Source organism: Scatophagus argus, chromosome 6, assembly GCF_020382885.2.
Source record: "Scatophagus argus isolate fScaArg1 chromosome 6, fScaArg1.pri, whole genome shotgun sequence".
In the NCBI taxonomy this organism is placed as follows: Eukaryota; Metazoa; Chordata; class Actinopteri; family Scatophagidae; genus Scatophagus; species Scatophagus argus.
The window spans coordinates 3269767-3283250 of record NC_058498.1 but is presented as its reverse complement, the minus strand read 5'-3'; the positions used below and the strand labels follow the sequence as shown (position 1 = coordinate 3283250).

The 13484-nt window shown below is 39.1% G+C and overlaps 1 protein-coding gene across 1 annotated transcript; it reads right to left on the bottom strand.

Moving 5' to 3' along the window:
* Nucleotides 1-3664: 3664 nt before the first annotated feature.
* Nucleotides 3665-6594, bottom strand: si:ch211-117l17.6 (regulator of G-protein signaling 21). The gene is made up of 5 exons (XM_046392437.1): nt 6393-6594; nt 6167-6262; nt 6021-6076; nt 5732-5898; nt 3665-4201 (listed from the first exon to the last, which is right to left on the bottom strand). The coding sequence occupies exons 1-5, from the start codon at nt 6467-6469 to the stop codon at nt 4016-4018; spliced, it is 582 nt and encodes a 193-aa protein (XP_046248393.1). The 5' UTR covers nt 6470-6594; the 3' UTR covers nt 3665-4015.
* Between the last annotated feature and the right edge of the window lie 6890 nt (nt 6595-13484).

The following is a 13484-nucleotide window of genomic DNA, read 5'->3' as shown; positions in this document are numbered from 1 at the left end:
CCAAATATCTTCACAAGTATAGAAAGACTTGGAAAACCCTCTGAAGGGAGAATTGTTTCCAACTCGACTACAGTTTTTGGATTGGCAACACTAAGAAGTTGATGTCTTAAAAAGTGAAGTGAATTGGGGATTTCCTGAAGAATATCTGTATGCACAATTGCGTTGATACTCATTTCTGTAACCCCAACTCACCTCAAATTGAAGAAATTGTGACATGAGTGGTATGGCTGATAAAGTCAATAATGAACAAGGCCAACGTCAACATTGACTTGTACACATTTGACTAACTACAGCCTTTTACATTCAAGCCTGTTAGATGTCCACAGGACTGAGAGCTGACAAGGCTGAAGAGAAAGAACCGGGCTTGGCCAGAAGTCGAGTTGTGGTGTGAGAACTTGTAGTGAACTGGACAGTTTCTTGGCGAGTGCCTAACGTTAGCTGAAATTAGCATTAGTAGCACTGACCCTTGACATTTTGTCTTTCTTTCAAATAATTGTTGCCCTACAACATATTTTGTCAAAGTAGATGCTGCCAAAGATCAAGCTGTAGGAATTTATAGGTTTCAGTATCCGATCCAAAACTTTCATCTTATCTTTCATACAGTCATGTCTAAAAGGAGAAAAGCTTATATCAGTAGTGTTTGGCCATCCACAGGCAAGTTAAAAAACCAGCTGTAATAATGAGTGTGGAGATGTGATTATGGTTCAAATTTTGATAATGATAACTGACTTTTGGACAGTTTCTCACAGGATTGTAGATGTTTGAAGAATTTGAAAAAGCTTGACAAGGAAGTTCATATCATGCCAATTTCCCCACCTCTGCAGACCCAGCTGGGGGTAAATGTCAGGGGACCATACTAACTCCTTAAGTCAGAAACACAGTCCTTTTGCTCAGAACAACTACAACAAGCAAATGAATGTGTTTTTCCACTGACAGAACTGCCGCTGTTGTACTAATTATGTGCTGCTCGCACTGCAAGACCAGTAGGTACTGTATAGGTATCATGTCGATGTTTAAGGTTTTATCTTGTGGTTAGATGTAGGCAGTGAAGGTCCAGACAAGTGTAGCAATATGAATTAATAGCTGTGAGTTATGCTGATCACTACTCAGGCAAGATGGCATCCACCAGATAAGCCATCTCAGACCGAAAGCAATTTTATTAGAAATATTATTGATGTTCACAAAAACATAGTGTTGATAATTTTGTTTGAACTCATCCAAGTCTGTTTGTTTCCTTCTATTTAGGAATGACACAGTGTCTCTTCAGCAGACACACTCTCATATGGTGAAAAAATAATGTATATAAAGCTGCTATAAATTTAGAGGAAAACACTTCTAATGTCTCCTCCTTGCTCCACTCTATTTGTCTTTATTTATCTTTGGCAAGAAGCGTGACAGAACGCTTACACCATCTGCCTCTCACTTCACACTGGTCAGATGGGTTTCTTCTAATTTCACTGTGAGATGCATTATTAACAATTTATTCTCACTTTTCCCATATGAATGTAAAAAAAAAAGCAGGTTAAAACTGACAAGGAGTTCACATCACAAAGGCTTTGGTTAATAATTGGTATTGTGATTAAATTGGAACATTAACAGCTGAACTTGTGCAGGTTCACCCCAAACGTGGCTCCTTAGTGTCGCACCTGGCCAGTTTCTAGGTCAGTGCTCACTGGGATCAAAAAATATCTAGTTTTTAGCTGATCTAATTTAAACTGTTAACTGTTATATGGAGTCTATTTCAGTAAAGATTAAACTATTGATTTAAGCCTGGCTCTTTTACGTACTCAAAGAGCTATTCAGCTTGATGAAACGTAAATGTGATCCAGTACCGCCAACCTCGGTTTATGTTATGTTTCATTTCCCTACCAGTAAAACTTATTCTGGGTTTAGAGACAAGGGAGCATATTCTGGCAAGAAACTAAAAGTAAAATTAAAGAAAGGATTCAGAGATAATCAGAAATGTATCTGTGATATCAGAAATGTATCAGCCTGTCACTCCTGCTCACCATCTGATGCCCCAGGCCATTCTGTTATTCTGCCCTTTGGTTTGGCTTCACTGATGCTGCTTTCCCTCTTTTGCCCAAACACGGTTAGAAGTACTGAGGCGATACAAACAGTCACCAAACACTGAACTGAAAACTGTCCCTTTTTATATTTTATTGTGTGTCTACACCTTGTGCAGGAACACAGCTGTATAGACAGCAGCATGCAGTGCGTTAGCCTGTAGCATCCAGATCTTGTAGTAAACTTCCCCAAGTGTGACAGTCTTGACTAACAACGTGCCATCGACAGTACTCACTTCCTTTCCGCTACCATGGTAACCGTGCAGGGCTGTGAGAAAACAGTGACAGCTTGTGTGTGAAGAATAGTGTGCCATGTGATGCGGGACATGTGAGATCTGTCATTTATCAGGAACAACCAGGACATCCCAGTGTTCTCAGAGGCACTGACGTTTGACACTGGGATAACTGTGGTGTTCAGCTCACAAAGCTGTTTATTCTTGAATAATGTGTGACAGAAAATACGTACAGGAAGAAACGTTAAGATGACAGGTTATATTTTTAATGCTCAGAATTTCTTTTTTTCCTTTTAATGATCTAGTACAGTACCTGTTTTGAAATAAAATGTCTGCCAGTAGCAACTGTAGCAGGCACCCAAAGCAGTTAAAGGGACAGTTCACTTTGAAGTGAACTGAATAGATAGAATAGATAGAACTAGATAGTCTGCTTGCAAATAATAATAATAAAAAAATTGCCTCTTTTCAGAAATCATGACCCGGTTACCCAAGATAACCGACACACCTTGTCTGCAGTTTCATGCAGGGGCTTGCTCAAAGTGCCATCTTGTTCCACTGTGTTTGAGCAAGAAGAGCAGTAAGAAAGAAGAGCATTAACATTAGTTTTATTCAACTACTTCCACATCTGTTCAGTGTTGTCTGTTTACCGGGTTAGCTTCACGTGACATACTGGATAGCAGAAAGCAGGGCTTACTTATGATCAAATGCCACTCGTATTCTTATTACACCAAACTCTGGAGTGATGCAGAAATGATACGTGAGCGTTTTAGGGCTTACTCTACATTTCATATTTTCATATAATGCTGTTTTCTTCCAAGTACAACTCTTTCTCTAAGTAGAGCGCTTGTGTATCTCTGCCATCATTGTCTGTGGGAGATGAGATTATTCCCCTAACAAGGCAGCACATTGGGGCTGATCTGTTACGCATCACGCTGTCTGATGACTCCACTGTTGTCGTTTAAGCCCCTGAGTTATTATTAGCTTCCTGAGCACTCCTTTATAAGGCACATTTTTTAGGAATAAGGCCATTTACAGAACTGAGTGGGATCAAGGGTTACAGCAGGGTTACTTTTTTCCAGTTTGGTAAACCCTATTGCTGGTGTGTGGAGTCATCTCTGCACCTAATTAGAGGATATATCAGACATGTGACCAAAAACAGAATCTCCTTGCCGGGTGAGCTGTGGAAACTGTTCTCTTTTTTCTTTTTGACTCATGCCCATCACCACACTCAGTCAGATAAATAAAAAAAACCTGTCTCAAGATTCTGACTATATGGAAATAGTCAGAATATTAAGAACAGTTAGAGACAATAAGTGGGAACTGCCACAATCAGCTGCTGAAATTAATCCAAAACTGTTCAAGACATTTGTAAAATCCCAAATTTATTTGCCATTTCATGAAAACTAGGTCATTTTATTCTGCATGTCAGAAACAGTTAACATTTCTTGATTTGCACACTGCACATTAACTTACTAAGACCTTCAGTTAACACATACAGTATTTCAAACAACTCCCAAAGTACTGACACTTACCAACAGCATTCTTTCTCCCCTCTGTACCTTTTTCCACTCACATGCATTTCTCTTGTGGTGTTTGCCCTGCTTTATTTTCAACAACATTTCACCTCTCACACAGTGCGAAATAACTTTTCAAATTTGGCGAATAATAAAGAGAAATAGTGAGCATTAGAGAAGCAGCGCCAGTTTCTTTCTCGGGCTAAATGTACCAAAGACTCCTGGACTTGTGCTTGAGACTCAGGTAGGAATCTGAGTTCAGGAATCTGGGGCATGAGTCTCTTTCCATTAACAGGTACACATGTTTCTGGGCCTCATCGAAGCAGGAGTGTGTCGGCTTCTCCAAAGACTTCTTAATCTTCTCTCTGATGTGGTGGTCAACATTGATCTGGAGAAGAAACAAAGAAAAAAAAACACATCGTAAATCATGTGATATTCCCATCAAATATGTTAACCACATGATCACACATTGTTTCACTAGGCATCTGATAACAACAATGCTTATATCAAACCATTCTTTTCCTTAGCTGTAAAAATATATACATGTTATTTACTGTGAAAGTAGCTCAGCTTCCTTGCTGCACCGAATACCACACCACAGCATGTGTCAAAAAACAGCAATAGCTTTTTCTTTTGCTGAACTTGTAATATAGTCGACTTTTCCATCATGATCAACCTTTAAGAAACTAAATATGCAATCGCACTAAGAAAGGTGAGAGGATTATGATATTCATGCATATAAGTTGTACTGCAAAGCATGTACAAAACTCCAACAGGAAATTCACTGTATATATGCTTTATGGTGACTTTAGACTGCCACAGCTGTATTTTGCTTTGTTCATGTGCTTGAATCCATGTTTATTAGCCACCAACAGTTTGGTGCCACTTGGAGCTAGCTAAACACATGCTGACCCTGTGTACGTTTTCAATTAGCATAATTAGTAATGACAATGACAACCACTCAGCTAATTAGAATATATTAAGTCAACCCAGTTGCAAGAATAAATGTTGGCCCCATTTGTTTCTGAAAACCGTGGATATGTTGAAACTTTATGTTTCTTTGGGTTTCAGTTTTCAGTTTTGTGTTGTGACAGTGCTGAGCTTAATATCTGGTTAATTTTAGGTGCAAAAACCACTTTGTTGTGGCTTGGAAAAGATTATATTTTGGCTTAAAATACCCGTTTTATCGCCTCAGACATGCACAGAAAATGGTTTCACTTGTCTTGTTGGAAATTTTCAGATTTTGCCTGGAAAATATCTTGATGTCCACAAAGGCATCCCATATACGTGGTTTGCAGAAAAGTACAAATGCTAACTTTTTAATCTGGTGAATGTGCTGATTTAATAAAGAAAACATAAATGATTAATTATTATTACTAAGCTAATAATGACCTTCAGTGGTCAAAGTTGTTTGAGTCTAAATGGATCTGATAGATTCAAAAGGCTCATATTTTCTGAACAGATGCTCTACTGGTTTCAGATTTAGTAAAATGAATTTCTGAACTCCAGATCTTGACTCAGACGATGCATGCTCACCTCAGTGCACCAGCTCTGAGAAATGCACAGCAGGAGTGGTTGTTGTGGCATTAAGTGGTCATCCATATTGCTTCATCCACTATTCTCCTTGCTGATATGATGTGCCAGTTCTCGTGTGCTGACATAATAATACTTTATCCTCCTCTGTAATATCAATTCAGGGATATTTTTTGTATTTGGGTCTACGTTAGTTTGCCCAGTGGGCTAATAAAAGCCTATCTTATGATTTTTCACGTTTACGTATACTAAAGGGCAGAGAATAATGTTTATTAATATAATAATATAATAATAATGATTATTGATGATTATTTCTTCTGTCTGCTGGCTATTCATCTAGTTTTTTTCTCTTTCCAACGTGAAGCAAAAGCCCTGACAAACTGACCTCTCTGCTGGCTGTAGGCTGGATGAACTCCTGGTAAATCTGCTTGGCTTTCCGGCGAAGGTCATCTGGTGAGGCGGTTGACTTAAAGTCTTCACATGCGAGCCAGAACTCGATGTTTTCTTCACTGAACTCAGACCGCAGGAAGGCGTGGAATGCTGCTAAATATTCTAATGGAAAGATTTAAAAATTCGTCATTCAAATCTAATCAGAAAGATAACTATTTATTTTGTGATATGTGCAAAGAAGCGGCTTGCTGTTCTTTTTTTTTCTTTGAAGTAACATTTCTTACTTTTATCCCGTAGTATTTTTTCCATTGTTGAGCGCAGTTTATGCTCAGTCTTCCAACTGTAATTAAGAGAGTATTTTTAGTGTTCATTTTCGCTGTAATCGGCAGCTGAAAGAATGAGATGCTCATAATTGTGCAATGTATTCTACCTGAGTTTTGAAGGCTGTGTCTCATCACCTATTTTTTGAACCGTAAGGCACTGAATGTCCTCCTTATGCCTCTTTCGGTTAAGAACAATATCAGTTCTGCAAAACAAATGAAGTTAAACTCTGTACTAGTCAAACTTTCACATTTTAACAGAGTAACAAAAGAAGCCTGTAAGCCTGTCCACCTTATTCAAATCATTACTCAGGGTCTTTAGTTTGTCTTGCTTACCTTCTGGACCGCTTCACATTTTGCATCAGATCCTTAACCTCATAGAATCGAATCTTTGAAAACAAAAGTTTTGGCATTTTAACATTCCTGGTTATGTCCTCCGAGGAGCTATGCTAGTCTGTTGCTGTATCTGTAGACAGAGCTATTCCCCCCTGCACTCGCCCTTAACAGGGAAGGTGTGATACCAATGACGCCCAGGGCCTGCTGGTACAGGTATCTAAATACCTTTTGGATAAGCATACAACCCACTGCTGTGGACTCACTTACTGTTGTCACTGACTCACAGCTGTAAAATTCCAGTGGGATAGGATTTTTCTGTCACTGTAGTGTGTACAGAATGGAGTTGAATGGAGGTGAAAACTGAGTGAGTCAAGGCACCCAGAGGTAGAGAGGAGCCTGAGAAAATGTGGTTAATCAAGGTTGAGCCATGGGCAGCATGATGATGAAAATGATGATACTGTTGTTACTATCAAAAGACTCTTTCAGTCTTGCTGAAGTTGCACTAAACTCACTTTTGCCAAAAAAATGTCGGGAAAATGCTTTCTGATGGAAGTCAGTTTTTATTAGCAATTTAAAGGGTAATAGAAAATAGTTAATTTTCTATATTTTTGTTCTTGTCAACAAATCCCATGAGGTGAATTGATGTTACTAACAAGGTTTGCGTGTAGCCAAATCAAACCCATCAGCGCTCAAAAACCATACTTCATTTAATCCTCTTCGAGTAATGTTTGCTTTCAGGAATGATTTAGCCTTTCTGTGAAAACGACCCGTCTTCAAATTTATATGGAAACAAATTTGCTGAGACTGACTAACACATGATTGGTTTCTGCCTTTTTGTGAAATTCACTGACATTAACAAAACTGAACATCACTGCAAAAACATTCAGCGAGAACGGGAGTGTGTTACTTTTTGTTGGTTGGTAAAAGTCTAGCACTAACCTATTTTGGATGAGCTGGAGCCCAGCAAGTGGCCTATGGCTTTAGGACAGAATGAAAATAATAAAAGCAGAACAAGTGCAAGGAAATGAGGGTATAAGATAGGTATAAGATACTTGTGAGGTCTGAAACTGGTGAAAAGAATTCAATTTTAGCAACTGCTCTCAACTGAAGGAAGCGTAACTGTACCATCTTGAATTCCTGTTTATAAAACTATAGGTGTGTAACGCTGTGAACAGACTTTTATACTGGATGACAGGCAACGGGAGCAGAGGTACTGTCGAGGAACAGGGGCAGAGGAGAAGAGTAAGACTTGGACTGAATCATTTGCAGAAAAGAGAGATCAAAGAAACAGTTCAAGTGCAGTGTAACATCTGCATTGTCACAAGCTTTAAAACCGAAAAAGAAATGCTCATGAGCAACAAAGGTAAAATCTATGAAAGGCTGGTAAATCTGCACACAGAAATTGAAACCTGCTCTCAATCAGGGACAGCACATGTAAAAACATTAAAGGAAACAGGAAGTTGGCTGGGAAGTTTCTGTGTGTACTGAAACCAAGCGACTCAGACAGCTCTCAAAACTCAAGAACCTTAATTACTGCTTTGCACATTTAGTTTAATGATGCAAAATATAAACGACAAATAAAGCATGATGTAATATATTAAGATTAAACTCGATCTGAGGGCAAATCCACAAGCAAGAGGAGAAACTACATAAACCACATTTAACCAAGTTCAATAATTGTGCAAAGTATTATCATTAATGGTGGTAACACTTTTACTAATAGCACTTTAAGTATATTTTGATACTAATATTTTTATACTTTTACTTGAGAAAAATTTAAATGTAGGACTCTCACTACTAACAGAGTATTTCTGCGTTGTGATATTGCTACTTTTTCTTACAAGATTTACAAGATTTACGTACTACTTTCACCACAGTCCAGTACTGAGAATGTCCACCAAATGTAACGGGATACATTTATGATGCCAGGTATGTATCAGTACTCTCATACATGCAGACACTTTCTCTCAACCTTTATTATGAATTTAAATCGGCTGAGTCCTCTTGAGCGTTCACTACAAAACCAGTGTCTGGGTGTGGGTGACAATGTGGTAGTTTTCAGGGTTCCCTCGGGTAATGATGCTGCCGCTGTGTAAAGTGGTATGGTTGTGGTTACGAGAATGCTCTAGTGGGTTTATTTCAAAATTTCCACATAAGAACTACAGTAGTTGCAGCAGATGCACGTGCAAGATTAGGGACTTGACTTCTCAGCAGGCAACTCCCTTAATATTGCATGCTTGGTTGAGTGGTGCTTTCATGAGAACCATGAGAAAGTTCACAGAATGCAAATAACCTGGTGTTCACAGCAGCATCGTGATGGCTGCTATGAGTTTGGAAACTGCAGTTTTTTTTAAACTATGCAATATACAAAGAGTTTTAATTTTGACTTATTTATGTTTTTCTTTAAAATGGCTGTAGTCATTATATTTAACAGTGGGAAAGGAGTGGGTCTCGCAGAGTTGACCGTAAATGCAATTAGCACCTAAATTTGCAGCTCCCCTCACTTTTACGTAGCTCCAATCAAGTTTCAGCTCATTTGCTGTTGTTCCACAACTCTACTGTTGTGGTTTACTCTCATTCTGGCCACAGCAGGAAACCTTTTTTCAGAAAAAGCTCTAAAACCCCACCGTACACCACCTGCTCAGCACCAAATGATAGGCAGACAGACAAGTAGCTGCTGAACGCCGTGGAGCATGTAGAAGCTGAACAGCCAGAACTCAGGAGTTGGTGGAGACCAAAAACAGAGCTAACTAGCTGGGGAATATTTGGACTTACATTAGCCAGGTGGACAGCCGCACGATTCCAAATGACAGTGTTGCTCTGTAAATGCAGTTGCATTGCCTTTCCGACTGTAGTAAGAGTTCATATTAAAGGACATCGTATGACATTGTTTCAAAAGTTACGGAGTGATAAACCTGCCACCGTAATCACTGTTAACTGTGGATGTGCCATGTAAGAACAAAAGCTGCAGTAACTGCTGGGACCAGATTGTGGTCTGGCTTACTTATAGAGTCTGATTCTGAAGATTAGGAGCACATTTGCCACAAATCTTGGTACTTGTGCTCATAACATTGTCTCTCACTTTGTGTGACTTTGCTTTCTCAGAACTTAAACTTGCTGGTGTTTCAGTTTAACTTCTGCCCTTGCCGGAAATTCTGAAAACTCTACAGTGAAATATTCTGTTTCTTGTCAACATTTTTTCACCATCTAGCCTGTTAGTTAATGTAGTTTGAGGATGTTATCTCTTAATGAAACTGAACTACAAATGGAAAGGAAACAGAGACCGGAAAGGAGAGCAGATAGAAGCAAGACGAAACAGTCACCCAGCTTATCTCAGTGATCCACATCTGCTGAGTGAGATTGTGTTGTATTTAAAGTGCACACAGGATGTTGTTTGCCTCATATCTTTATTTTCATTTTAAACTACAGATGATTTCATCAATGTACTTTTAGAAGATTGAGGATTTTTTGACTTGTGACCCTTTATAGTCAGAAGTCATGACTGCCCGTCAAACTTTGACCCAGGCTGCACATGTCTCTTCAGCTATGAGCAGTTCAAACAAGCAGAGGTTATACTCCAATATTTTGGGGGGAGCAAGAATTTGAAACGATTGTTTGAAAAAATAAACACAGTCATGTCTAGAAGTGACTTTTTCCTCTCTCTTGTTAATCGTATCGTGACCCCTCAGATTTATCTTGCGTCCACTAGGGAGGCCCTGACTTCAAGCCAGATGTTAGTGGGTGTTAGAGGTTTTTTTGTCCAGTATGAAAGAGAAAAGAGGAATTATTTTTGCTTTGGAATGGAAACAAGAGCAAGAACTTTATCGCATAAATTTCAGGTGGGTTCTATGCAGATGGTAGTAAAACTATCTTGAACTAAAAACGTTAATAAAGAAATACAATCCCCAGAGTCCACCATGCTGTACAGAAGTAATTCAGTCATGCTGGACATCGAAGGAGGTGGGCCATCGATCATAGTTGAGCCTGTAGTTACAAGACTGCAAAAACACAGGGTAGGGCACTTCCACTCCAATGGCTGCCAGTGACACTTACAAATCATTGTGACTCTACAGCTTTGCCTTTTTTAGTCTGTCGAATACCTCAGCTAAACTGACAGACATTTCAATCAGAGATGAATGGATGAGTCATCTCTCGTTACACTGTGGGTTGAATTCCTCCTCTGTGGTCATTGGCACAGTAATTGGAAATAGTTGCTGACTATCACTGACAGTAGAACACTGAAGGCAAAACAATTAGCACTTACAAGAAAACAGTATGCAAAGCGATCTCTGTATTTCATCATATGATACTCGGCTGAACTAACGTAACAGGTGAGCTTGGTGTAACCTTGTGAGCAACTGCATTTTAAATGGTCATGGTTCAATAGCACAACAAAACCATAAAGTGCAGTTCACATTGATCCATTATCATAGCAAAGACAAAGTAAATTTTGTCATTTTAGTCATGTTCTCCTTTCTTCACTCTGGTTACACTCAGTTGTCTATAAACACATTTAATAGTCTAATCATTGTAGAAACAAATATCCATCCAACCATCCATCCATCCATCCATCCATCCATCCAGAAACAAATATCATGAATACAAAACTAGCACATACTCTGTTTGGACCTGGTTCACTAGTGATCGAAAAAGACCAATTTATATTCAAGTACTACATCCATGTCATAGGAGGACTCAGATCTGTTTTTCTACAAACTGTGAGACTTGTGTCGAGAACTTTGTATTGTTATTCAGAATTTTCCCAAGTTTATTTCAGATGAAATGGAAGGAGTGCACTGACCATATTTATCAGCTTTGTTCTGGTCCAATAAAGTTCATAAAATATCTAGTTACAGCATGAGCGGCAGACTCTGTTCTGTGGTGACAGCACGAACAAGACAAGATCACAAGAGTCATCTCAATGCTAACAAATGAGACAAAACATAACACTGGCACGTTGTGGTTAAAAAAAACCAAAAAACAAAAATAGTCACCTGACATGCACAAGTTGATGAACAGATGTGATCTGTTCCTTTTAACATTCTTTTCACATTAGGGCATGAAGGGTGTTAATTTTAGCCACGTATGATCTGATCAGGTTAAAGATTTTGTTAATGAACTTCCTCTTTCTTGCTCCACCGGATCTGATTGGAGTTTGCTTGTTTATGTGGACACACAAAAGGAGGATCTCATTCTCTATAATGTAGAATTGTCAGAGTTTCTTATTTTAATTCCAGTATTAAAGCACTGTGAACAACTGATTGGCAGTCTGCTCAATGTGTCATAACTTGTCCAGTGAATTAAGTAGCGTTGACTTTGAATCCATTCAGCCATGTACCAAATCTTAAAGCCTTTTGAACTATAGCTCTTCATGCTTACCTTTCTGAACACTTTTACAGCCCCTTGTCATTGTTGGCTTCATCTGCTGATGAAAACTGTGTGATATATTTCGAAAGCTCCACCGGCAGTTAAATAGACTTTAAGAGGAGATTGTTTGGTGACCTGCTGTTTCCAGTGTCAGGAATGAACTGTCGAGGACTGAGGAGGTCAAATGTTTTCATTCCTATTTCTCCTCGAGAACAAACGCTGATAACAACCTGTCCAGACACCTATTTCATATTTAAAATTCAGGTCCCGTCTTCTGTTAGACTCACCATTTTCTGTTGCATATAATTTTGCAGTGTGTCCAAACCAAAATACCCCTGATTGCTTGAAATCGTGAGGATGCTGTATAACACCGACTTTTGGATGTTTTCAGAGGGGCTATTGTGACATTAACGTTACATAATAACGGAAAATTGTGAAAATTTCATCAGACTTGGTCTGACCGATTGACAGGAAGTGTGCTTGGCGAGAGCTGAATGCTTATAGTACCATTACAGCAAGGCAGCTTAGGAGCACAGAGAAATAGACGACACTTTCACTTTTGTTTGTTTTGTGAATAGAAAGCTGCTTAGCTCCACCGCAAAAACACGTTATGGCTGCTGAATAAAGAACAGTAGCGTATTCACACTCTGGCAGACCTTACTAAGAATTATTTATACCAAATAATGTTCACTGTGTTAGTTATCTGCATTCTAAACCTAAGCTTTTCAGGGCAGTGTTGTATTCGCAATGAATGAGTTCTCGAACCAAGCACAGACTAACCTAACATTGGATCTGAGTCTGAGTGTGTGTGTGCGTGTGTGTGTGTGTCTCTCAGGTGATTCGACAGGACCTTCAGCTGTCTGAAGAAGAGGCCTTTTTGAAAGCCATATGAAATATCTGGAGAGGGTTCATGGTGTCAAACAACTTATCTGTTGTTTGTGAATGTGCTTATGGAAATTGAAACTGTTTCTGCAAACCAGATGTATTTGATTCCTGAAATGATTAAATGATTGACATCCCATCATGCTCAGAATCACGCTGCAGCCCCAGAGAGAGGTGGAGGGGGAACATACAAAGGAATTTCTGTTGATCTTAATAAAGTTTCAGGAGGAATACTACAGCCACAGCAACAAGTTTCTGTCTGCCTGACCCTGGGTGGTCATGCCTGAATCCCTTTGCCCCCTGAAATGAGCCTTTCCATCATGCTGGGCAAAGTCAGACATCTCATCCATATGAGTGACAAGTGCAAGAGGGTGAGCTGAATGGGAGGAAGTGAGAACTTCTAGTACTCTTTTCTACATCAAGGTATCACATTTCCACTAAAGTTTACAGACAGGAATTCTGCTCTTCAGTGTTATTACTAATTCTGTACTTTCACCCCAGTGCAGAAAACAATTGTCTGGTACGGTAACATCACATGGTCAGATGAATCATGTGCCAAAGGAAGTCCCTGTCTAGGTTTTTGTTTCTCATGGATGAGAGGTCTGATGAGGGATTGCTCAGGAACCACATCAAATGGGAGGTAAATGCTCATAAACACACTCTGAAGGACTATTTCCCAAATTATTCACTAAAATTACAATTAATTAGTTGTCAACTTACTCAGTTACTTTCCTCCACTGCATAGAAGTGACATGAGAGCAGAAATATATATATATAAAAAAGCTGAAACTATTGATTATATAAATTATCAAGCTGCTGCATGTCGAAGCTCCAGTCTTCAAA